At 42.8% G+C, this 24973-nt stretch overlaps 1 protein-coding gene across 2 annotated transcripts; it reads right to left on the bottom strand.

Annotated features, from left to right (window-relative positions):
- Window positions 1-359: 359 nt before the first annotated feature.
- Window positions 360-23566, bottom strand: CWC15 (CWC15 spliceosome associated protein homolog). 2 transcript variants are annotated; one of them, XM_006278149.4, is made up of 7 exons: window positions 23457-23566; window positions 22751-22886; window positions 19112-19224; window positions 17372-17460; window positions 14994-15104; window positions 3898-4016; window positions 360-819 (listed from the first exon to the last, which is right to left on the bottom strand). In XM_006278149.4, exons 2-7 carry the CDS (start codon window positions 22879-22881, stop codon window positions 690-692), a joined length of 693 nt encoding a protein of 230 aa, XP_006278211.1. In that variant the 5' UTR covers window positions 22882-22886; window positions 23457-23566; the 3' UTR covers window positions 360-689. The 2 variants fall into 2 exon arrangements, with proteins under 2 accessions (XP_006278211.1, XP_019339190.1); XM_019483645.2 differs by having other exon boundaries at window positions 22751-22889; window positions 23457-23565.
- Between the last annotated feature and the right edge of the window lie 1407 nt (window positions 23567-24973).

Below are 24973 nucleotides of genomic sequence, written 5' to 3'. Positions count from 1 at the left end.
ACACACCATCTGAATGGTTCTTGTGGCAAGGTAACAAAATTGGACGGCGAGCTCATGATTTGAGAAGGCAGGTTTGTCAGCAGCCTGGACTGCTCCCATCAAACACATCCTTGGTTGCTAAACAACAGAAGCTTACAACATTTAGAACAAACAAAGGAAGATTCCCATCTAAAATGGCTTTCAAGTCAGCCAAAAGAAGGAAGGAAGTGCAATTTGGTGAATAGACAAGAACTCAGTTACACACATACACACCTCCTACTGTGCAGAAATGTCAATCTGGAAGAAACTGGAAATGAACATAATATGCACACACTGCAAACCACAACATTACGCACAAGTTATTTCCCCAAGACACAGTATTTAGACAATTAAAATATTTATTGCAAACCAGATTCCCTCTTCTAACATTTGTAAGAAGGCCATTAAAACACATATCAATTGCAGGGTGGGGGGAAAATCATGAACCACAGTATGGTTTAGTTAAAAGTAAAAAGAATATTGAAAGGGATAACATTCCAGTCACAGGGTGACAGCCAATTAAAAACCTGTCAGTGACCCTGGAAAAAGCATTCTGACAGGAGACAGTTTTCAGCCATGAAGTTGGAGGGAAAGGGGGAGGAAAAAAAACAAAAAAAACCCAACCATGGTGACCCTTTGAGTCTTTGAGCAATAAAGCACATAAAACTGTACTACTTGATGTATTTTTCCATAAACTTTTTGTGAAATTCCGATCGCAGGGTATCATTTACAAATCTTTTGTCCTTTTTTGTTTCATCTATCCCCTTGGCGCAATTCTTGAAGACAACATCATCATCCCACCTGAAGAAAAAAAAAGGAAATATATAGATGTACCGTATGAGATTTACTACATAGAAATGAGGTATGATTCTCTGTAAACTTCCCAGGGGAAAAAAACCCAACTGCTTTTAATACATACTGGACACATTTACATGAGATATTTACCGCACAGTAAACTATTTAGGTGCACAGTAAATGTCTCAGTGTCTACACATATGCCCCTATTATGCTGGAGTAAACTTAATTTACTCTGCATCAGGATAGTACTTGTAAATACTAAGTATTGTCCTACTGCAGAATAAAAAACTGCAGCATTGCATGTGAAGATGCTGGAGGAGGTTGCTGGGGCAAAAGGGTGCTTCAGTGTGGGGGATGCCTGCCTGCTAGCTCTGCACTGAAGCATCGTCATGCCCCAGTCAGCCACTCTGCAGCACACTAAGCCAGGGGGAGCAGCCCTGGGGCTGGCAGGATGACCCCTGGGGGACCCTGCCAGCTGGGGCCGCTTCGCCCCGGATCAAAGTGCCGTGATCCTGGGCGCGTGCGTAGACGTGTGCCTGACAGCAATAAGCTCTGGATGACTGCACGTTTCCAGAAAAAAATGCTTATTTCTCTGGAGCCTATTTCTGAGCATTAATAGCCACGTGTGAACATGCCCACTAAATTTATTATTTATTAAATAGTAAAACAACTTCACTTTGTGTTTCTTTGGCCCCTGACAGAAGTTATGTCAATTGTGGCATGACTTCTCACATGATAAAAACACTGTGCCCTGTGCATGACTATATGAGGAGGAAAAAGTGGCACGACAGTTTGCACTGCTGCAGACCTCCCCCAGCTGGTTAGTCTGGTCAGCAGCGCCACTGAAGGTGTTAGATGCCTCTACTAAGGAGTCATCCCCCAGGGTCACAGCCAGGCAATGGGGGTGGAGAAACCCCAGCCCCACACTGACCTAAGGCACACTGATAATTCCCCTCTCCCCCTGCCAAGCAAGAACAAGACCAAAGAAGTCGCTCCCTGGCACTGAGCAAAGAGTTAGGTGTATATCTAGGGGGCAGGCATATAGAAATTACCCCCAGAGTGCCAGGTGGATGGGGAAACACTTGCCTAGCCAGAGCTCAGTCCAGGGTTCTCCCCCAATCTCTGGCAGCACCAAGTACAGACATCACCTACTCCTTCTGGCCCTCCTCCTCCCCCCGTTGTGGAGCAGGCCAGCAGGGACACTCCTGCTCAGCCCAGGGTTTTCTCCCCATCTCAGGGGAAAGCAAAGCCTAGACTGAGGGAACACACTGCCTGACAACTATCTGTTGGGTCTCCAGTATCCCAGGATGCTCCCTTATCCAGTCAGTGTAAACTTATGTGGAAAAGCACCCCAAGCTTTGAACAAAGACCTTGATCATTTTAAATGTGCACCTTTGGGGGAAGGAGGAGAGGGATTCCCTGCTTGCTTACCACCCACTTGGACGAAACAAGAGATGGCCCTAAACATCCTCTTTGCCAGCTTTGGGCAGGGGGTGGGAAATAACCCACAAAACATGGAGAAACTCTTGCCTCACTGCAAAGCTCAGCCCTGAGTTCTCTCTCCCTACCCAGAAGCACCAAGGACAAGGGAGCCCCACCTTACCCCAAGCTACAGAGTTGTTATACCTTTTTAACACTAACTTTGGAACTGGTTGGCCCTTTATTTTATTTTTATTTTTTTTATAGCTAGATGGCCATTGGTACTAGGGCTGTGCGAAACGGGCCCTATTCGATTGATTTGATTCAGATCACTGTCCCCGATTCAATTCGGCAGAATCCAAATCTGATGATTCAATGCTGATTTGATGAATCAGTGATTTGGGTGCAGACACAGCTTTAAAAGTTTTTTCTATGTGCCTTGACGTAGCAGCGTGGCTGTGATCGCTGTGGTGCTGTGGCAGATGCAGCATCCCACAGCACCATGGGGGGCTCTCCAGTGTGTTTGGCAGCAAACCTAGAAGGACTGGAAGTACTTCTGGTCCACTTCCGTGTCTGCCACAGAGTGCGCTGGGGGACCCTCAGGACCCCTCTGGCCCGGCGATTGGCCACAGGGGTATCCCAGGTGCCCCCCACAGATCCAGGAGGCACCAGTTGCCGAGCCAGGAGGGGGCAGCATGCTCTCTGGTGGACCAGAAAGTGGACTGGAAGTGCTTCTGGTCCACTTCCGGGTCTGCTGCTGAGTGTGCTGGGGAGCCCCCACACTGCTGTGGGATGCTGCATCTGCCAAAGCACCACAGGTAGCCCCTGCTACCTAGAGGTATGTAGAAAAAATCATTTAAAGCTGTCTCTATGTCCGAATGGTCAAAACTATCCAAATCTCTCCAAATCAATTTGGTGGGCTCCAAATAGATTTGGGGAGATTAAAGGGTCCTCTGATTCAATTCAGATTTGGATATTCAGCCACCGCATTGAGCCGAATCTCCGCCAAATCGAATCACAGACCGAAGCTTTGTACAAACCTAATTGTTGTGGTGATAGTTACTTTGCATGTGTAGCCAATCACAATTTACTGTGCAATTAGCCAGTTAACTGTGTAACACATTTAACGTGTCAGGGGCCTTTAACAAACTATATGCTGAAAGAGTTAATAAGGAATCCAAAGGGTATGTCAAAGGGACTAAAGGGTTTCCAATCTACAGTGTGCAACAAGAATTTGAATCAAGCCTATATCCCATTTTACTTAGATAGAACAATAGGTGGAATATTTCTTATCAAATCCTACCATAAATCAACAAAAACAGTGCGGGGGGTGGGGGTGGTGTAGGTTTGTTAACTGCCAACACTAAATAAACCTTGGTTTTCACTGAGGAATTTGTCACTTCTCACCACCCTGTTGTGTTATAATGGCAATGACAAACTTGCTACAAACATCTTTTGTTCAGAAAGAAACAGGATAGCTGATTTGGAGACCTTCCCTCTGAACAATCATCTTCATATTACAGTATCTTAACTTCATTTCAGACTGACTGTAAATATGGTCTGAGTAGAGAACTAAAACTAATGGAAGCAATGCAATTTTTCCTCCTTTACAGAATGATGTCAAGAAGGGACAAAAGGATATTACAGAATACAGCACTGTACCTCCTCTTCACTTTGAAGTTTGCCAGGGGCTGTGCTGGGCCGGTAAGATTCAATAAAGGGTTACCACTGAGAATGTTTTCCATTCTAATCCTTTCCTCTTCAGCTTTTTGCTCTTGTTCCTGACAATGAGAAAAAGACGCATTAATTTTGACTCATCTTTCCAATCTAGTTTACAGAAGACAAACTTAGCTGCAAACTCCCACACACACAGTTCTAACTTCTAGCTCAGGTCATCCCTTCCAACTGATTTAAGATACTTATGTATGAATAAGTTTGTCCTTATTCTTAGTTTTCCTGCCCAGTAAATGTGCAGACATCTAGAAAAAAAAATGAATTCTGCCTTTGTTTTAATATTCCAATGCTAGTAATTAACATCTAGTTAATAATGACATATACACATATATACATACATACCCCACAATTTCTTTAATTTTAATTCAATATAAAATGAAAGAAAAAAAATGCTGCATAAGTGCAACATGTGGGAAGACAATTTAAAAGATGAACTTTGGAACAAATATTTTTAAATTGGCTGGACACCAAGAAAGGAAAAGTTAACACTGATATTGGTTTTAGGGCATGTTACAGCCAATCCAATTCCCAAATGCCCCCCAAACATGAAAGGTGATCACGACCCTCCTTCTCTTTTGATAGGCCTTGACCTTCCAGGAATCAGCTTCTTTTTTCCTGCTAATTGTGCATCTGCCACCCCTGAGAATCTCTCTCAACCCCTCCCATTACTGCTTTTTACTATGCAGTGCCTGGCCGGTTCTGGTCAGACTCGAGGAAGAATGTCTTGCCTTCAGAGGCTTGCTTAACTCTATCCCAACTATACAGCTGGTCCAGTAAAAGAAAAAAGAAAAAAAAAATCATCCTAAAAAAATCCAAGCCTCACAAAATTCATGGATCATCACAGCTACATGACTAATACTACCACCTGTTAATTTTATGACACCAAAGTTTTAAGCATTCCTATATTCAGGGTCTCCATTGCTCACTGCTCCCCACCACCGCAAATAAATTCTAATGGAAGCAGTGTGACCACATGTGACAAAACTGGTTTCACTGACTTCTTTTACGAGCAATCTTGGCATCCAGGCCCGCGACACATCATTATACTCAACATTCATTTTATAAGTCAACATTTTTTTTTTTAAAACGTTCAATGTGTTACAAGGTTCACTCTTTGATGTAAACTCCAGAAAGTTTCCCCTTTTCTTTGGATAATGAAATAACATGTTTGTATAATAAAGCATGGTCTGGACACTTTTTAAAATTAATATCATGTTCAGTGCTACAGTTCTACTACACAGCAGTAAATTCAGGGCTTTTATAAATGATACAAACTATGATACATTCACTGACAGTGACTTTTTTTGTTTGTTTGTTTTAACTGCAAAAATTTATGGATGAAGGGGACACCAAGGAACCCAGAACAGGAAACATTTTTTTAAAGATCAAACTTAGAAGATATTCAGCATTATAATACTTGGAATACTGACACAAGCCAGTGCCTCTGAGCTTCACGCACTCAACATGAAACGGTATGTTAAATGAAGCTCCACCTACGTGACTCTGACATATTCAAAGCTTTATTTCTCCAAGAGGCTATTAGTACAGTATTAACTCACCATATTTATGAATATCAGGCAATTTAGCAGGAATGTACAAGATAGATTTACTATGCACTAAAGGCACTCCACTAATATATCATATACAGAATAATTTAGGAAACCAAGGTTTTCAATCATTTATTCATGAAGAACTCTGAGATAATTTTGAAGTTATCAGCACACAAAATTTACAGATCAGCTCACCCATAAAATCTTTACCTCTTTATATCTGGGAAGACAGACATGGAAACAAACCTTCACTCTCTCAGACTTCCTTTCACAAACAGTTTGAAACTAATATCAATTAATTGCCTGAGGAATGGAAAAAGTTCCCAAATTTATTTTTAAATCAAGAGTATATTGCTTACTAACGTGACACTGCTTCAGGACTAATTTTCAAATATCCATATGGTCCCTAGTTAAAAATATACAGGTGGGCAAAACTCATTCTACCTGTTAAGTTTTACTGTAAAATGCAGTAGTTAGAAGTCACTTCAAAGACTAAGTATTTTGTATATTCAAGGTGGCATTATTCTAACAAGAAAATCTATAACATTTTCATTTGATCATAAATATCATTTGTTACCATTACCCTAATGAGGAATCTCAGACATATCATATATTTAATAGTCAATAACTTTTTAAAAATGAAATTGGCACCCCATTTCATATCGCTGTCTTTAGCCAAGTCACCTTGTAGTTCCAGCTGTATCATGCCTTAGGCACATTAGTTTCTTGTATAATACATGGGATACCTCAGAATGGGATACAAACTCACCAGCGCACTAAGGAGGGGAATGCTTAAGTGATTCAATAGAAAATGCTGAAGAGGGGTGTGCACCAACCCATCCTACTAATCCTTCTTCCCCTGCCAAGGAATAAGTGTCTAACTCATCTGTAGAGGCAAAGCATGAAATCCCATCTGGAGTTTGGTAACCAAAGTCATCTCTTTTGGAAATAGGTGATCAATTCACTCTCGTCTTTTCAGACACTGAAAGGAGGAATAGAGTTGCCAGTCACCTTTCACATAACAATCAAAAGACAGAGTACTCACCCTGAATGCAGGAGACCTGGATTCAATTTTAGATGAAACAGTCACAGGATAAAAAGCTGAAGCCGTCCCAGAGATAGCAAAGAGAGACTATAGGGTGGTAACTCAGTCACTAGGCTCCTCGCTCCTCTCCAGGAAGAAGAGGGAAGTGAACAGAGGTCTCTCACTATCTGGGAGACCTCCTGTCCAGTCCATTATTTAAAAAAGATGGGCACCATCACCACATCCTCCATTTTTTAATAAGAGTGGATGTAGCTACAGCATTTTATCAGTATGGTGAACCTACTTTGAACATCTGTACTAGTCCCATCCATCAGGAGACTTAGACGGCCCATGCATGTAGCGCGAGGATCCTGAACAGGCTTAGGTAGGATGTGGTAGAACTGAGCAGCTCATGCCTCAAGACAGCAGCTGGTCTGTGCATAAGCAGAAATGAAACTCAAGAAGCTTTGGGAATTTTGCCAATAAAAACTTAAGAGAACCTATGGACTTCCGGGCCCCTGAGAGGTTAGGCAGAGGAGTGATTGAATTCTTGGATTTAGATGCCTAAACTCTACCTATGTTCTGCTTTCTGGGGTTAACTTCCTTTTGTGGATCTGGGTCTAAGCTTCCAGAAACAGACTCAAAGTTGTTCAAAATATCAGGCAGGTGATGCCACAACTTTACAAAGATAAAATAAAAATTAATCCCCCCAAAAGAAAAGAACTTGCATTTTTGGGATGAACTGGTTTCAAACAAAAGCATGCCACAGGCAGATGCTTCCTACTGCTATGGAGAGAAGACTGTTAGCACTGAATATTTCCATTAAGTAATGTTTGGGGAAACCAACTATGTGACGTTCAGCTCTACCACATCCTACCTAAGCCTGTTCAGGATCTTTGAGCTACATGCATGGACCATTTAAATCTCCTGACAGGTGGGACTAGTATACATACTCAGAGTAGGCTCACCATATTGACAAAAATCAGGAATCTGATAAAAATCTGTAGCCACATCTACTCATTAAAAAACAACAACCGAGGAGGTGATGATGCCCACATTTTTATGTGATGGAAAACTATCCCAGGTAGTTTGATTTCTCAGTCAAATCAAACACAGGAAGTATGATGGGAGATCAAATTAAGTGTTGAAAGGTATGAAGAAATGCTAGTTACTCCCTTCAGTGAGAGCTATTCCTATGCTTTACTGTGTTCTGAATTAACTCCATCAAATCAGCTCAGAGACCATGGCAGCATTGTGGACAGCGCAGGAAAGAGTTCTGTCCAGGATGCAACAGTATTTAGAGAACGTGAACAGTTAGGATATATTACATAATAATCAATCAGATGAAGAATAATACACGAATATGCCATTTAGGAAATCAGTACGGTGAGCCTATTCTAGTTACCCACCTTAAGAGAGAAAGATAGTAGGGCTCAGAGACAAGCAAGGAGACTGGTTAGCAGAAGTAAAAAAACCCAACTATCTATCAAATATGAAGATAGACGGCTAAGACTAAGGCTGTTACCCAAACACAATAAGGGGACATTACAAATATAAAATAAGTAACACTGTGGGTATAGGATGGGAATTTCTACTTGCCTTACTACAAACACACGAAATTAAAAAGACAGGAAAATCAGAACCAACAAAAGAACACACTCCCAGGGGGCAAAGGATCCCTTACCCCCCAGATGTGTGTGCAGGATGGGGGCAGGCTGCCTGCTATGGGCGCAGACTTCCCACCCTGCTGCCCTGCCCTGGGGTCTCTGCAGCCCAGCGGGTGGGACCTGGCATGGCAGGGAAGCTCCTTTCTGCTGCAAGTTGCTCACCTGCCCTGGTGATGCACTCCTGCCTACCCCACAGCAGGGAGGGGTACAACCCCATGCCGCTGCCCCCACTCTTAAGTTTTAAAAACAGGTTTTTAGGAATAGGGATAATATGAAGTGGTTGCCTGTGACAGCACTGGACAGAATACAAGAACCCAGGACCTTCCAGTCCTATGTAAATTGAGACCTTATATACTGTCATAACAAATCTAAATAATTGGAACTTCAGAAAACAAAAATTAGGAAAAAAAAAATCTATGTAACAGTAATTTGAATATTTATATTCAGACCCACACAGATTTGATATAATTCCACCCATATGCTATGTGGGTTTATTATTGTTATATATTAACGAGTCTAAATATTTGCTAGTGTCCAAGAAGTATGGAACATAATTACAGTTGATCTTACACACATTTCTCATTACCTACTATGGCATAGTGAAAGGAACATTTGTTAATCATTAGGAACCTTAAACTACCAAAAAAAATACATTTTAGAAGTGAACAAAAAGGCCAACATCCAACAAAGACTCAAATATCATACTATCAAAAAGAGTTGAAGTTTACATTAAGCTCAGAACAAAGCCGAGAGCTGCGGTGATTTTGCTTTGGCTATGACAAGTAAAGTCATATATTCAGGTGTGAGATAAACAGTGGTAAAAAAAAAAAAACAAAAACAAAAAAAACCCAAACTTGGGATAAACAAACACCTGAAGTCTGTCTTCAGATAAAATACAAGATGATCCAATTTTAAAATGACTTGGTTTGAACTCCACACACACACATTCAGCTTCCTACTTGGAATTCTTAAAAATATTTGTTTTTAATTATTTCAAATGTACATTTTAAGCAAGTGGCTGAAAACTGACAAGCACAAGAGTAGTTTTTCTGATGCTGAATTTGGAACTTTTGACATGCGCTAAAAGGCAATATTTAGTTTCAAAATTCAGAAGAAGTCTGCTAACTATACACGGCAAGTTCAACATCTATACAGTTCTGAACAAGTCCAGAGGAACATAGAAAGAATAGTTTGCAAAAAAATAAAGCACGCAAATTGAACATTCATGGGTGTAAAAATATTTGTATTGGTCACTTCAGATTATTATAAAAAGTGCAGAAAGACAACTCAAATCTCTCAAGGATTATGAGCTCTTAAATTTTGATTTCAGAAGGATTGGGGGGAGGGCAGGAAGGAGGGAGAAAATGAAGGAAAGGAGGCTTGAGAACTTATGCCAATCTGTGTTTTATTTTGAGTAGTTCATTGGTTCTCATTCGCACAATTCATTGTTCTTTAGAACATTTTACAAAAGGTACTAAGCACCCTCAGCCCCCACCAAGTTCCAAAGGAAGCAAGGGCTTGCAAACACCAAAGACTTATCCAAAGTTCAGTGGACTTAACAGCTACAATAGGCTTTGGCCCAGCCACTGATTTCCACTTTTTTTCCCCACTATAAAGAAACATCTTGATAAAGGTTATAACACTGTTAATTTTATAATATGAATACTGACTGAACTTTGGAGACACGCCATGCAAAGAGATCTAGAAAAGCCAGATTTCTCTTTAGGTTTTCATTGATATTTATTGGAGGTACACTTTAATAGAATTCTTCTGATTTTATATCAGATTTGGAAGTAGCTAGAGAATATAAATCACAAAATCATGCAATGTATCCTAAAAGGGACTCAAAATAATGGTGTTTTAGGGTTAAAACACAACATAAAATTTTATTTAAAAAAATAAATCATATATCTGTAGCAATATTAATACAGGATATATGCAACCTGATACTGAACTGTATTTGGACTCAGGATAGCTTTAAGATTTTGGCCCTGCAGGCTCCCGATAGAGCAAAGCCAACAAAAATTTGACCTTTAAATATATGCTCCTGCACCTTTGTGTTGTGCTACTCAACAAAAGCCTGTGTGCCCAGTGATGTTTGTCTAGGATTTGTTCCACTTTTGGCTTTTATAATTATACTGTAGATGTGAATAATACAGCAGAATGGAGGTCTAGTGAGGAGACTGCAAAGTAACTACCATATTTACTCAAATCCAAGACAAGGTTATTTTCCTTCAATCGACATGGGGCAGGGGCACGGAGAAAGTCTTTTCTTAGACTTGTAGACCAGTCTGAGGCAGGTGGCTGCTAAGCTGCAGCTTCGGCCTCAAACCCAGAATTGGGCTGCCGCCTACCCCAGACTAGGGTGGGTCATATAGTGGGAGAGAGGCACACAGGGTGTGTGGCTTAGGAGAAGCACAGGGCAGACAGCACAACCTGGCCTATCCTCCCTCCCCACCAATTGCTTATGTCTAGCTCTGGCCCAAATGGGCCCAGAGCTGCCACTGCTGATTCCCTCTAGTTGGGCCAGGCCAAGGCCAAGGCCATAAGCACAGCTGCTGCTGACTGCCCCAGAGTTGGAGCCAGAGCTCTCCAAAAGGTAAGCAGTGAGGGGTAGGGGGAAGAGAGACAGCCAACATCGTACGTAATTTGGACTATATGCACATAGGTACAATGTACTGCTTAAAACTGTGTTTACAGAGTACCTATGCTAAAACTTGCAGCAGTTTTTAAAAAAGGCAACATGCATCAATTCTGGATGAACTAAATCTATGGGTACTACACATGCAGATTTCTACAGCTGTTTATTTCAAGGTCAGTGTTTTCAAATTTGCGTCTCACTTCCATGTGCTCAGGGAGAGCAGGGTCTGACTATAATGGGGGGAGTGGTTGCAAAGGAAAGAAGTTGGGAGGAGGCCAAGGGCAAGGAAACTACCTGACCCCCCCCCCCTCCCCCCCCCAGATTTGTTTTCCCTGCTGAAGCAAGGGGAGGTAGACAAATTCAAGGCAAACCTTCAATAATTAGATTCCATACTTGGAAAATTATAACAAATTTATAAATGTTCCATATACAGAATATAATTATTGGGGGAATCATCTTGTATTCAGGGACATTTTATATTTGAGTAAATAAGGTATTACCCTGAATTCAATTATGTACACAAATATTCCTAGGCCAGAGTTTATAAAATAATAATAACCTGAAAGACATCAACCTCTATGGATGCACAAAGCACTTCACAACCACATCACATAATGCAGTTAGCCATAAAATACCCATAGAGGTTCCAAAAACACTTTGTTATCTATGAGGATGCACCCACTGGGGCAGGAGAAGACTTGATGAACCAAAGTTGGAGGCTGCAGTCTTATATTATATGGGCAAGATTGAATGCAGGGAGCCAATGGTTTACTCCTGTGCAATCTCTCCAGGCACTAGACAGTAACACCTTCTCATAATCCTAAATTTCTCCTCTTATGAAACCCACAACTAAATATGGAACCCACTCTTTATGCGGGGCACCTAACAGCTACTGTGGCTGCAATGGAGCTGTACTGACTGGGAGCAAAGGACACTAGAAGCCAAGGCCATAGGTAGCTTGCTCATGGCGGGACAGAAAAGGAGAAAGAACTTTTCTTCTCACAGCCCAGCAGCTGTGAAAACAGTTCCTACAAGAAAAAGTGATTTGGCTTTTAGGCGTCTTGAATAAGATTGTATAGAAAGTTTGAGAGCGAAATAAGGGAAAAATCCCCAAAGATTTCTGTATTCCAAGTTCCTTGCATCAGCCACCAAACCATGCTATGCTTAAAAACAGGCTTTCTTTTTCTGATTTCTTGCACTGATACCACTACAGTGAGCTTTGTGAACCTGATATCACTAACAGGGTGGTGGTCCCCTCCTATGAGCCTTAGGGAGCAGATCTACACTTAAGGAATTATTAAGTTACATTATTTTGGAATATTTTGCAAATTCTATTTTTACAGACACTGTCCCAATTAAACTGGTGAAGTCAATTGTTCACAAAAGTTCACAAAGCCCACTGTGGTGGGGCCAGTGCAGATGAATAATTTTCTCTTGCGTAGTTCTCTTAGTTTTTTAAAAGGTATGCTCCCACACAATTGTCCTCCTATCACTTGGCAAGTAATGGATTGCCTGTTTTTCACATTGACATTTTGATTAGTGCAGTCTAAATGTTTGTAGAAAAATTACGAATATAAAACTGAGTTCTTAGAAGTCATCAGTATTTAATGAAAATGCTTTTGTCAACAAGAGAACAATTTTCAGCCTTTTCTAGCCATTAGCCGAGAGACAGCAAGTGTGTTACAGTTCATACCTCCAGATTAAATATATATTTATTCAGCAATAAAGGAGGCAGTGATTCACTTCAAGTCTTTGCCCGTACTTGACATATACATGTGTTCTTTCATGTTGACTTACTCCTAAAACAGGCATAATAATGAGGATAAAGAGTATTAGCAGTTGAGAGGGGAAAAAAAGATAGCAGAAATAAGATGAATATTGTACTAGCCAGAAGATGAAGATGAATACTGTACTAGGCACTTTACAGCTTTGAATGCCCTCTACAGGCATAGAAAAAAAAAGACAGCTTAGAAATCTGATCGATCTGTTGTCTCTGTGTTTTGTATATTTAATATAAATCTAAAAATATAAATGTAACATTGTGTATAGTGAGTTACAGCCATAAATTCAAATTGCAGTGCCACAGGCACGTGGGTGACTGCAACAAGCTAAGCTGTTAATACAAAAGTATAATTCCAGCTTCCACTCAAACTGAAAACTTATTCTAAGTTTTTATTGTAAGAAGAATCTGCATTAAGGTTATCAAAACAGAAATTTCCTTTTATTGTGGCACATACAGCTAACACAGAATCCACTGTGTTTAAATAAGTTTTAAGTGTAGGAAAATTGTGAGGCAACACTGCCAGAGTGTTAAATAAATCCTGTTGTGCCAGGTCATTACTGCAGAGCATAGCTTCTCAGATTACTTGTATAATTATGCATGGTTGGTGCTGTAATTCTTATGCATCTTGGTAAAGTATACCTGAAAGTGACTCGAGTTAAAAACAGCTAGTGCAATAAGCTCAACAGCTGGTATTTGAAGTATCAGTAGTTTCAGAAACCAAAACTTTAACAAAAACAAACAAAACAACCCCCAAAACAAATCAAGCAAGGTTAACTCAGCCCTTTACCTCTCGCAAACAAAATTCCACGCAGGTAGCTGGTTTTGAAGGTCTTTTAGGGATTGACAAGATAAAGATTTAAAAGCATATTTTTAAAATGTTAGCATCTACATTTGAGTAAGTTTGGAATGTTGTTGCAGTTGTGATGGTCCAAGAAATATAAGGCAAGGATTTTTTCAGTGATAACTTTTACTGGACCAACTGTAGAGCTGGAACAAAGATTAGACAAGCTTTCGAGCACAACCTGAGGAAGGGCACTTTGCGCCCAAAAGCTGATTTAATCTTTCCTCCAATTATACAGTTGGGCCAACAAAAGATACTATTTATATAATGTATAAATTCAGGTTCCCTGAAAGGGATTAAACATAGCCAGCTTGATATATCCTAACCTATACTGCCTTTGAGAACATCCTACTTATAATGTATATATTTTATTGGACAAACTGCATGGTTTGGAAAGTGATTTTCCCCAAGAAGAGAGATAACAGTTCCTCATTTGTTGTTTCCCTGTTCACAGTACACTATGCAATTCTGAAAATAAGTCCAGTGCCATCAGTGCTGCAGGCTAGGTTCTTGACTGCATTCAGCAGGAGGGAAAGCTAGAACAGACTCTGAGGTCCACAGTTCTGGCAGATTCTAGTTTGGACCCAGCTGTTAGAGTAAATCCCTCTACCCCAAAAAGTATATTTGCTAAGCAGGGATTATCAAAGCACAATGCACTGCAGTCACACCTTCCCACCTCCTACACCAGTAGCTGTAAGTGGGGTTAGCACAAAAGCCATTCCCTGCTAGGGGAACCACTGAGGATCCTCTCTCTCCTACAGTAGTGCAAATGAACTCGGGACAAAGTCCTGGATCAAAATGTGAAAAGATTAATTCCCATAGTATAAAAATTTCATTTGGTTCCTTCTTTGATTACTACTCATGTGCAATCACATCAGTATGGCTTGAGGATGTGTATTTATGACTTGAGCTCCCTCTGATGGCAAAACTGATCTGTCACAAAAAGCAGCTAGTTAAATAGAACTCAGGCATAAGGGTATACACATCAAATTAGTGCACTACCTTCTACCAGGGGAAAGCTGAATCTACAATCCTAAATTAAATTATACTGGTAGCATTAACTGAGTCACCAGAAGTCCAAATCAATGCTAAAAACAGTGTTTCCAGTCAAGAAGTACTTGGCACGTGGAAAGCAAAATTGCCGTAGGCTGCAACTAAGCACGCTGGCAGAGAGTTTAGGAAAAGTTTGTGCAGCTGCCCATCCTACACCTGGTAACCGCCCATGAATGCAGGTTTTAGCCTATGCAGGCTCAACCAACCTGCACCTGGTTACACCAACAAACATTTATTACAAAAAACATTTTTGGTGGTAATGACTAGTTGTAAAAGGAAGTCTATGATATATCTGGGAAGTGCTCTTTCAAAAGGACTACAGCAGCACTAAACTTGCTACTTACTCACTTCCACCAGTTCTAACTGTCATCCCATCTTATGGTGTCATTTCTAGTACTTGGTACCACAGCATTTTTTTAAAGTTAATTTACAAGCAAAGAAGCTACTTAATTTGGGAGAACTTACCTTTCGGGCCTGTTCCTCAGCTCGCTCTTTTTTAATTTTTTCTAGTTCAGCCAGAAGAGCTGCAGTGTCATCATCATCACTCTCATCCAAATCCTCATCTTCATCATCTTCCTAACAGGAAGAAAAGAAAATAGTGGGCTAGTTGCTCAATGTAATAAAAAGGTAGCTTCTTTTTTTGCAAGATGTGAATTATTCATGGACAAAAAGATAGAGAGAGCCTAAACACTTATCCAAACACTGAAAACAACCAGTCCTGTGGGGGGGAAGGGGGATGGGATGATGACCCACACAAACCAGACTGGATCTTGCTAGTAGAGTCTTGAAGCATTTAGGAATTTGCAATGCCAGCAAGTGCAATACAATTTTTGTTTGTTTGTATACAGAATGTACACGCACACGCACACACACACACACACACACACACAGTAAAAGGTTTTTTATCTGGCACCCAGGGGGAGTGGAGGGTGCCGGATAACAAAATATGCTGGATAACTGAGTGGTCCGAACAGGCATCTTTGCCCGTTCGGGCCACCGCCTGTCCCACTGTGTCTGGGGTGTCGCCGCCCCTCCTGTAGGTCCTGATGTACAGGGAGGGGGAGGACCCGCACAGGCTGCTATGCCCGGGGCCGTGGGGTCTTGACAGCGCAGGCTGCTTTCCCCCAGTTGTGGGGGCTCCATGAAACTGGAAGTGCCACAGTGGGCACTTCCGGTTTCACTTTTCTTTTACAACCCGACATGCCAGTTAACAGAGCATGTCAGCTTGTAAGGTGCCAGATAACTCAGCTTTTACTAATATATATATATATATATATATAAAAATAAAAGACACAAAATGGAAGCATTTGTTTTCAACCAAATAACTGCAATTGTTTTTACAAAAGGCAGATGACATACCGACACAATTAACTGCAAAATAACTATATTGCACTTGCACACAGTCCTCACTCCTTCTCCATTTGTCTGTTTTAAACAACCTAGTCTCTGGTTGTGCCTTCAGATTGAAAGCCCTGTTTAGCAGAAACCGCCTTTTGGTTACAGGCACGTATATCATCTTTCACAAGGAAGCTTTCACTAGGAACTACTACCAAAACAAAATTATCATTATGCTAGTATATATGTCACATGCCCACAGAACAGAATAAGCTGCAAAAGAAAAAATCCTTTAATAAATAATAAAATGTTGCAGAAGGACAGCAGGAGTATAAAGCACAATCACCACATTAGAATGTACTTTACTTATTCTCATCCCTTAAACCTAGAACTTTGGCTACTTTGTGCAACTGCCAGGCATGCAACAGGTTGGCAAACGAGGAAAGTAATGCCATTTGATCTTTAAAACACAACTGCATTGTCAGGATTAACAAAATCTAGCAATACTGGCAAAAATGAACAGGACTTTTCTTCTTCTACTCATTCTTTAGGAGCATTGTGATGGAAACAACACCTAATAGGGTCACTCTAATAGGGTAGCATCAAGTCCTCACTTCAAAGCTCAAGTGAAAAAGTTTTACATTATTAGGGTTCTCACTCTGGGGACAAGGTGACAGCAGTGGGAGCTGGTAAGAGAAGAGAAGATGAATGAAGAGCAAGAGGAATGGGACCAATGCTTGTCAACAACCCTCATCCACAAGTGGATTTATTTCCAGGCTTCTGTATTGCATGATTGTAGTTTTCCACTGTTGCCATTTGGGATCAGTGGTATGCATCTCCTCCACCTTTCCACATACAACTGATCAGAGAAACCTAGAACATTAAACTAAAGCCAAGTGCAGCTGTAACTGAATAGCAACATAGCATATTCTGAAAGGGTATAATTTTAGCAGTTCATGGTTAGTTTCCTGTGCATCACTTCCAATACTGGGGCATCCAGATGCAAACAAGGTTTAAAGGGGGACAAACAACAAACCACTACCACCATTTACCAAGCAAATTACTAGACCTCCCAGCTAGAGCCTAGCATGAGATAGGAGAGAAGCCAAAGCCAAGATTCAGTGCTTGGACAGAGTAAAGGGAGGGTCCTAGGGCTCCACTTTTCATGAATTCCAGCTATTAGGTATTTAAATGTAATCCAAGTCTCTTCTGTACTTATTACTGAGGAAGTCCCCACTTTGCTGGTGTATGCAAACTCCACACATCTCACTGATCTGGGCTGCCAGGCACATGTGAAGAGGAGCTACACAGGTTTTGTACTGATATTTGGGTTTGAAAGCAGAACCTTCTCAGCTACTCTACACCTCCAAACTCCTCTGCCAGATGTTTCAGAAAGATGTGCTCAAACCATTATCTGGTGGTTACCTGTTTCAATGCCCTCAACACATATGCAAGCACAAAATGTACCTTTAGCAAATACCCTGTGGAGGACAACAGAGAATACATACGTCTGTAAGTGGATCATCTGCATCCAGATTTGCTGCAGGAATTTGATCTAATCGCGGCTTCTTAGACACCGAAGATGATGTTGTATGATCTGTGGGGAAAGAAATAAAAAGGTATTGAAACAAAGGAACAGATGTAGCAAATGTCTGATAAACCTGACCTTACCTCACGCAAACACAGGAACTATATAAAATAACCTTTTTTTGGAAGTGATTTGTCACTCCTTAGAATAAAAGCTTGCACGTATTTTTCAGCACTCCTTTAACTCCTATTGCCTGAGCTGACCCCTTCCACAAAGATAACCAGAGAAGGGCTCCTGGTACACCCAAAAAAATCAAAGAAACACTGAATGTTTAAATTCTAAGTCAGCAGTTCCCAAACTGTGGTACGCAGACAACCTGCAAGTGGTATGTGCATAGGCGATGGAAGGCTGGTGGGGAGCAGCGAGGCAGCCAAGTGTGGAGCAGCACCCAGCAGGTAAGGGGGCAGGAGAGCCAAGAAGAGGGGGCACAAATCAAGGCCCCCCACAGTGAGGGAGGGAAGGGTAGAGGTAAGGGCTGGGGTGAATGGGGCCCTGGGATGGGTCATGGGGACAGTCAGAGCCCTGGGCAGTTCATTCAGAAGCACGGGGCGGGCTCCCACTGCTGCATGCACCTCAGGGGGAGGCATGGGGGGGGATATGCCCCCCAGATTTGTGCATGGGGTGGAGGAAGGCTACCCACTGCGTGCTGGGTTCTGCGCCGCACTGCTGTTGCCTCAGGAGTCGATTGCGATGGCATGTGCTTCCTGCTGCCAGGAGGGGGACAGTGCAGCCAGCACACAGGAGGCGCATGGCATCACATGCGGCTCCCAAGGCAACAGCAGTGGGGCAGAGCCTCCACCCGACAGCCAAATCCAGGGGGTACATGCCTCCATGCTTCCCCCAGGGTGTGCGCAGTGGCAGGAGCCTCCCTGCACCACTGGATGAGCCTCCTGGGGTTCCAATCATCCCACAACCCACCCTGGAGCCCCATCTACCCCAGCTACTGCCCCTGTTCTAATACGCAGTGTTACCTATGTGTATGAAAAATTTGCTGGTGGTACTTAAGGCTGTATCATTTTAAATTGATGGTACGTAATCTGTCAGTTAGGGAACTGCTGTTCTAGGTAATTATGTCAAAGGGGAAAGAGGTTAACATGAGAAGCTATAGTTAAACTGCTCAACTTCCAAGATCCAAATGAGAAAGGAACCCCCAGTATTACATGAAGATTGCTGATAAGCACTGAGGATTTGGAGTACCGCAGGCAACACATGTTTTGCAGTTTAGAGTATGAATGGCCTTATCTTCCAACCTTTCTAATGGATGCTGTATTAATACCTAGAGACGATTATTGCTCTAAGCTATTAGTAGTACATTTTACATACATCACCATGCAGACTAAAATACTAAATTCCACGTGATCATTCCCATTCCACAGTACACCAGCACTCAGGTATTAATAATATGTCTTACTAACACCATAAGGAACATGAAAATATGAATTTCTTTCAAGAGTAAAAGATCCTTTAGTATTGCACCAATCTGACACCAAGTATATTTTCTAGTGCCTGGCCTAAAGATAGGTCTTCTGGTAGCAGCAATACTTAGCAGAAGCTCTCCTTCAGCTCAGGGACTCTGGGCCTGCATTTCTGAAACTCGAGTTCCTAGATTTTGTCTTCCTGATGCCCAACCTGGATTTGTTACAGTATGTAATTCTGTTACCTCTTGTTGGTCTGTCTCTGTTCTTTTCTCTTGCAGCAACACGTTCTCTCTCCTCCAGTTCTCTTCTGAAGTCACGGTTACGCACTTCCTCAGGAGCATCTTGAGTGGTCTGTCTAGAACCAGACATGGAAAGAGAAATGAGAAGAGATGGCTGTCAGTTGGTAACAATTTCCACATGCAGGCCATGTGGAAATTTGCGTGTGAGAAGTGGTTACCAGGAATTAAAATGTTCTTTTGGGCAATGCACAGCATGAAATGTCATTAGAGGAGAACTCTTACTCTAGCAAGAAATTATTAAAACTTCATCTAATTTCCACTGGCTTCCAAACAGAATCTAAAGACCAGACAGGATACCTGCAAGTTAGGAATGACCCTCTCTCTCTTCCCTACTCCTAATACACCTAATACTACAGTATCCAAACATACGGTACCAGACAACACCAGGATCTGGTGGTCTGGACAGCATTCTTTCTTCCCCTCCTTTTATAAATGATAACAGCCTGAGTTATTGCTGGATGCATGTTTTCCCAGGCCTCTTCAGATAAGATCAAGAGGGCAGTGTATTTTCAGTTAATCCTAGATAGATGATCAGATGACAAATCTTTTTTTCCTAGCCTCCAAATAACTGTGCCCTTGTTGCAAAGAAGGCCAACAGCGTACTGGGCTGCATTAGTAAGAGCATTGCCAACAGATTGAGGGAAGTGATTACTTCCCTTTATTCAGCACCATTGAGGTTGCATCCAGAGTACTCTATCCAGTTTTGTTCCCACCACTCCCAAAAGGATGTGGAAAAAATGAAGAGTCCAGTGGAGTACAATAAAAGTGATTAGAGGGCTGGGGAACATGACTTATGAGCAGGAACCTACCTAAATCTTGGCAGAAATGCACTGCACAGCAGTTCCTTTAATCTTGCTCTTTTTGCCATGCTCCCCCACTCCCCTGCTAAGTGGTGGAGACCCAGCTGTCCTGCTGCTTGCTGGTCATTGGTTAGGATGCAAAGAACACTGTTTTAGATAGGCCACGGTTTTTTTGCCTCCCACTGCTGATTGGCTATGGGGCCCCAGTTGCCCTGCTGCTCGTTACTGATCAGCCAGCAGACAAAATCCACGGCATATTTTAAGACAGTATTTTTTTTTATCTCTTGGCTGATAAGCAACAAGCAGTGGGGTCACCAGTACCCCTCTAATCAGCCTGGGGGATGGGGGCAGAGGGGGGAAGACACATGACAAGGAACAAAATTAGCATGCTTGCACCACAATTTAGGTAGGTCCCTACTTATGAGAAGCTGAGGGAACCAGGGTTATTTAGTTTGCAGAAAAAAAGACTGAGAGGGGATTTAATAACAGTGTTCAACTACCCGAAGTGGGGTTCCAAAGAGGATGGGCTTATGTTGCAGCCAGAGAAGTTAAGGTTGGATATTAGGAAAAACTCTCTCACTAGGAGGGTAGTAAAGCACTGGAACAGGCTACCCAGAGAAGTTGTAAAATCTACATCCTTAGAGGTTTTCAAGACACCGGTAGACATAGCCTTGGTTGGGATGATCTAGTTGGGGACAGTCCTGCTTTGAACAGGGAGTTGGACTAGATGACCTCCTAAGGACCCTTCCAACCCTAATTTTTGTGATGGTACCAGAGACTTCTTAAATATGCATGAGTGGAAATATTGTATATAAACACTTATTGATGTGCTTTTTCCTACTTAGAAAATTAGGGCTGGAAGGGACCTTAGGAGGTCTAGTCCACCTCCCTGATCAAAACAGGACTGTCCCCAACTAGATCATCCCAACCAAGGATTTGTCTACCGGTGTCTTGAAAACCTCTAAGGATGCAGATTCCACAACTTCTCTGGGTAGCCCGTTCCAGTGCTTTACTACCCTCTTAGTGAGACAGTTTTTCTTAATATCCAACCTAAACTTTTCTTTCTGCAACATGAGCCCGTTGTTCCTTGTTCTGTTATCTGCCACCACTGAGAACAGTCTTGACCTCCCCTAAGGTCCCTTCCAACCCTAATTGTCTAAGTAGGAAAAAGCACATCAATAAATTTTTATATACAATATTTCCATTCATGCATACTTAAGAAGTCTCTGTCAGCAAAGTTGATTTATATTAACCCACATTAATATAAGGTTTCCAAGGACTGTTCAATTTTAGGTGCCAATATTAAAAGAATGTAAAACAAGTGAAATGAACAGGAATGAACTCCACCCCTCTATGAACTCACTTCTAGAAATAAGTGCTTACAATACCTAAAGGAATCCTAGACTTCAGCAGTTATAAAATATACCATAAGTATTAACATATTGTTCAATTTTCCTACTGTATAAATAAGAACAAGGAACTGGAGTGCCCACAATTGATGTTACCATCACAAGAATCCAAAATGTTACCGTGTCATTCAAAAAGAGGTGACGGACTAAAGTGACCACTTTTAAATTTGTGTGATGAAGTTCTGGCTATATATTTAACAAAGCCAACCTATTAGATCAGTGTTCAGGAAGAATAGCAGAAGATACCAAAAAAAAACCATCCAAAAGAACAATAAGTTATATATTATATACTCGTATGCATTTTTGCCTACACTGCCCTCTGTAAATGAAAAATCACAACAACATTCCTTCTACTAAAAAGCCATCATAAACTTAAAGAAGGAGCATCAAACTCATCCAGCCCAGCAGATCAAATGAGAGGCACAGGGCCAGTCTACAGGCTGAAATCAGGTATACAGACTGCCCCCTGCATGCTAGAATTGGCATGCTTCCTGGACCAGCCCCACATACTGCATGCAGTAAGCATGCCAGCCCCATGTTGTGTGGGGAACTAGTCTACTTCCCTGATCCCGACCAGCCCCGCATCCCACATGCAGCACATGGGGATGATCCAAGACCTACAGGCAGCACCGCAGACTGAATGATAGGGCTGCATGGGACAGATCTGGCCCACAGGCCATATATTTGACACCTCTGACCTAAAGAACAAACACTTTCAGAATGTGGTTGGTAATAAAAGTAAAGGAAAACATCACTGAAGATACTGGAAGTGAACGGGCAAAACTGCCAAGTGATCTACCTTGCCCAATGCGAGTCTATTATCCTCCTCCACCTGCCAGTCTCTCCACAGGTTATTTTTTAATCAATATGTTCATTCAAAACTATCTGTCCTTTTTTTTTTTTTTTAAGACCCCATCCAACCTCAAAAACCATTTTTAGCATGTCTCATCACCTTATTTGTTCTGTAAATGTTACCAGTTATGATATGCATACAGTTACGTCTTCCTGTCTAACATGTCCCTATATCCTTTCCCAAAACAACCTCTGGGGGCAGGATATCTTTCTTATCCAGTTCACCCTCTGTGTACCCAGACCACTTCTGAATACCTGCTTCCATCATGGTACCCAGAAACCGCAAGTTAACAGTACATTCAATAATAAAACACTCTAATAATTTCAAATCCATTTTATCTTCTGTATCTGCCCCTTAGGCTAAAGCTTGCAGTTCTTTTTCTAGTTCAGCAGTAATCCCCTTTCCACGCAGAGGGCTAATAATTATAGTACTTGTTTTTCAATAATTACTCGCGTCTCAAACTAGGTTTAACGAAGAATCGCTGCGCAAAATATTTCAGGAGAAACAAACCAGCGCTTACCTGTATTTGATTTTAGTGTGAGAAGGAAGATCTCTGCTGGAGTACTGCTTGGAGAGCTGGCTTAAGTCTCCTTCGCCTTTTCCTCGCCCACCCCTCGCAGGTTCAAACGTTGGCCTGGCAGCTGTTGTCATCTCAGCTACTTGGGAATCCAATGCAAAATATGGCCGTTACTACTAACTGTGGTGAGAGACACGTACCCGCGGGTGCGCTATCTAGGAATCACCGCGTCGAGAACGCTTCCTAACGCGAGGCGTTCACACACCTGGGCTGCAACACGGCCTGTCACAACCCGGCCGGCAACCATTTCGTTATACTGAAAGGGAGGGAGATTTTCAAGCGGGTCAGGCTGAAGTGTGACACCACCGAGGAGTCACATAAGAACACACAAATTTGCCATTTGCTGGACCAGGCCCTCGGTCCAGGCTGCCCAGCAGCTGGTGTCACCGGGGGGGTTGTTTCAATGGCTCCTCTCCGCTCGCAGCCTCCAGCGTTGCAGGACGTGACCCGGAGGCCGGGCGGGAGGCTGCGGATGCCCCTTTGCCCCAACACCGCGCCGCCCCCGGTGCTTCCAGCTCCGCCGGGGCCCGGCGCGGCGGGGGCCTGCTCTCGGCTCCTCCCCCCCCCTTCTGCCGGCGGGAGGCGCTGCGAGGACCCAGCAACCCCTCCCCTGCCCGAGCAGGCCTCGCTCCCCCCGCCCACAACGCACCGTATTAGCCCCGCGCCTCCCCGGGCGCCGCGCCACTCCCGGCTGCGCTGCCTGGCGCCTAGGCCACCACCATAACTCCGCCGCCGTCCCACAAGGCGCCGCGCGCAGACCATAGGGGCGGGGCGGGGCGGGGCGGGGTGGGGCCAGGCTCAGCCGCTTCCCGCCTATGAGCAGATCAATGCGTCACGTCCGAGGCCGGGCCGCGTGTCCGCCATGATTACGGAGGCGGAAGTTGCCGCCCTGAGGTTGTTGTGGAGACGGCGGCTTCCCGCTGCACCCCCCCGGACGCTGATTGGCCGCAGAGCCCGCCTGTGAGTGCTTGGCCCCGCCCCCGGGACGCCTGCGCAGTGGGCGCTCAGTGGCAGTAGGGGCTTTTGAGTTTTTGCCCAAATGTTTATTTCTAATAAATATAAACAGCTAAACATATATATATATCTATATATCTCTGTATATATATAACTATATATATAAATAAGCTGTATATAACTACATATATATAAAACTATTTAAACTATACAAATATATATATAACTATATATATGTGTGTGTGTGTGTGTGTGTGTGTGTGTGTGTATATATATATATATATATATATATATATATATATATATATATATAAAAAACACTTTATATAACTAAACATAGACAACTGCCTCTGACAAGCTGTCATGCGACTGCTGTGGTTCACTTGAGAGACCAAAAACACACTTTTAACTAGGGTTGCCGACCCCCCCAGGATTGCCCTGGAGTCCCCAGGAATGAGATACAAGCTCCAGGAGACTGCCAAGAGTCACCCAGGAGATGCATGATAGGGCATTCATTAAAATCAATTATGAAATGTCGCATCCGATTTATACAGTAGTCCAGTGTGTTTTTAAAATGTAATAGTCATGTGCATTTACCTTCCTGAGTACAGTCAGTAGATCCGTCATTAATGTCATTACATCATGTGATTAAACCTCCCGGGATAGATTCAAACAGAGTTGGCACCCTACTTTCAACAGTTACATTATTTTTGTCCCATTACAAAGTTTGCCCGTGCACCCACCACCATTCCCTTGAGAATGTCAGAGTTTCATAAAAGACCCCTCAGTGCTCTCCCTCTGCCTCCACCCAAATCGTCCTTCTGTTTGTCCGGTCTCTTCACTCGTTATATTCTTGATTGAGGAGGCATCTGTGAGCACATCTGTGGGCCCATCCCAGTGCTCCCAGGTTGGCAACACCCCCACCCCATGAGCCTGGCTGCTTGCTCCGTGCCAGCAAGTCTCATCCAGGAGCCATGGTGCCCAGGTGGTGCCCAGAGATCCTTTGAAGGGTGCCGCGAGCTGAGCCCGCTGTTAGCACATTTAGGGGCTGCAGGTGCTTAGACATGATTCCCATGGGAATCCTGGGCATCAGCAGCACGCTCAGGCAGCAGAATCCCGGTCTCTGCAGCAGCAGAATCGCTCTGTTGCTTTGTCGTCATGATGATAAACATCAGGGACTGGGTCAGGCCCCAGGGCCGGCTGGCCCAGTGC

The sequence above is a fragment of the Alligator mississippiensis genome, chromosome 1 (genome assembly GCF_030867095.1).
Source record: "Alligator mississippiensis isolate rAllMis1 chromosome 1, rAllMis1, whole genome shotgun sequence".
NCBI classification, from domain to species: Eukaryota; Metazoa; Chordata; order Crocodylia; family Alligatoridae; genus Alligator; species Alligator mississippiensis.
The sequence above is the reverse complement of the archived record's forward strand: the minus strand, read 5'-3'. Positions and strand labels throughout refer to the sequence as shown.

Excerpts from the sequence above, each read along its gene's own strand:
- CWC15 (XM_006278149.4), bottom strand. The coding sequence starts at position 22,881 with ATGACAACAGCTGCCAGGCCAACGTTTGAACCTGCGAGGGGTGGGCGA. Across the intron at positions 19,225-22,750 it reads CACACTAAAATCAAATACAG|ACAGACCACTCAAGATGCTC; the intron begins GTAAGCGCTGGT and ends GTCTGGTTCTAG. Across the intron at positions 17,461-19,111 it reads CAGAGACAGACCAACAAGAG|ATCATACAACATCATCTTCG; the intron begins GTAACAGAATTA and ends CTTTCCCCACAG.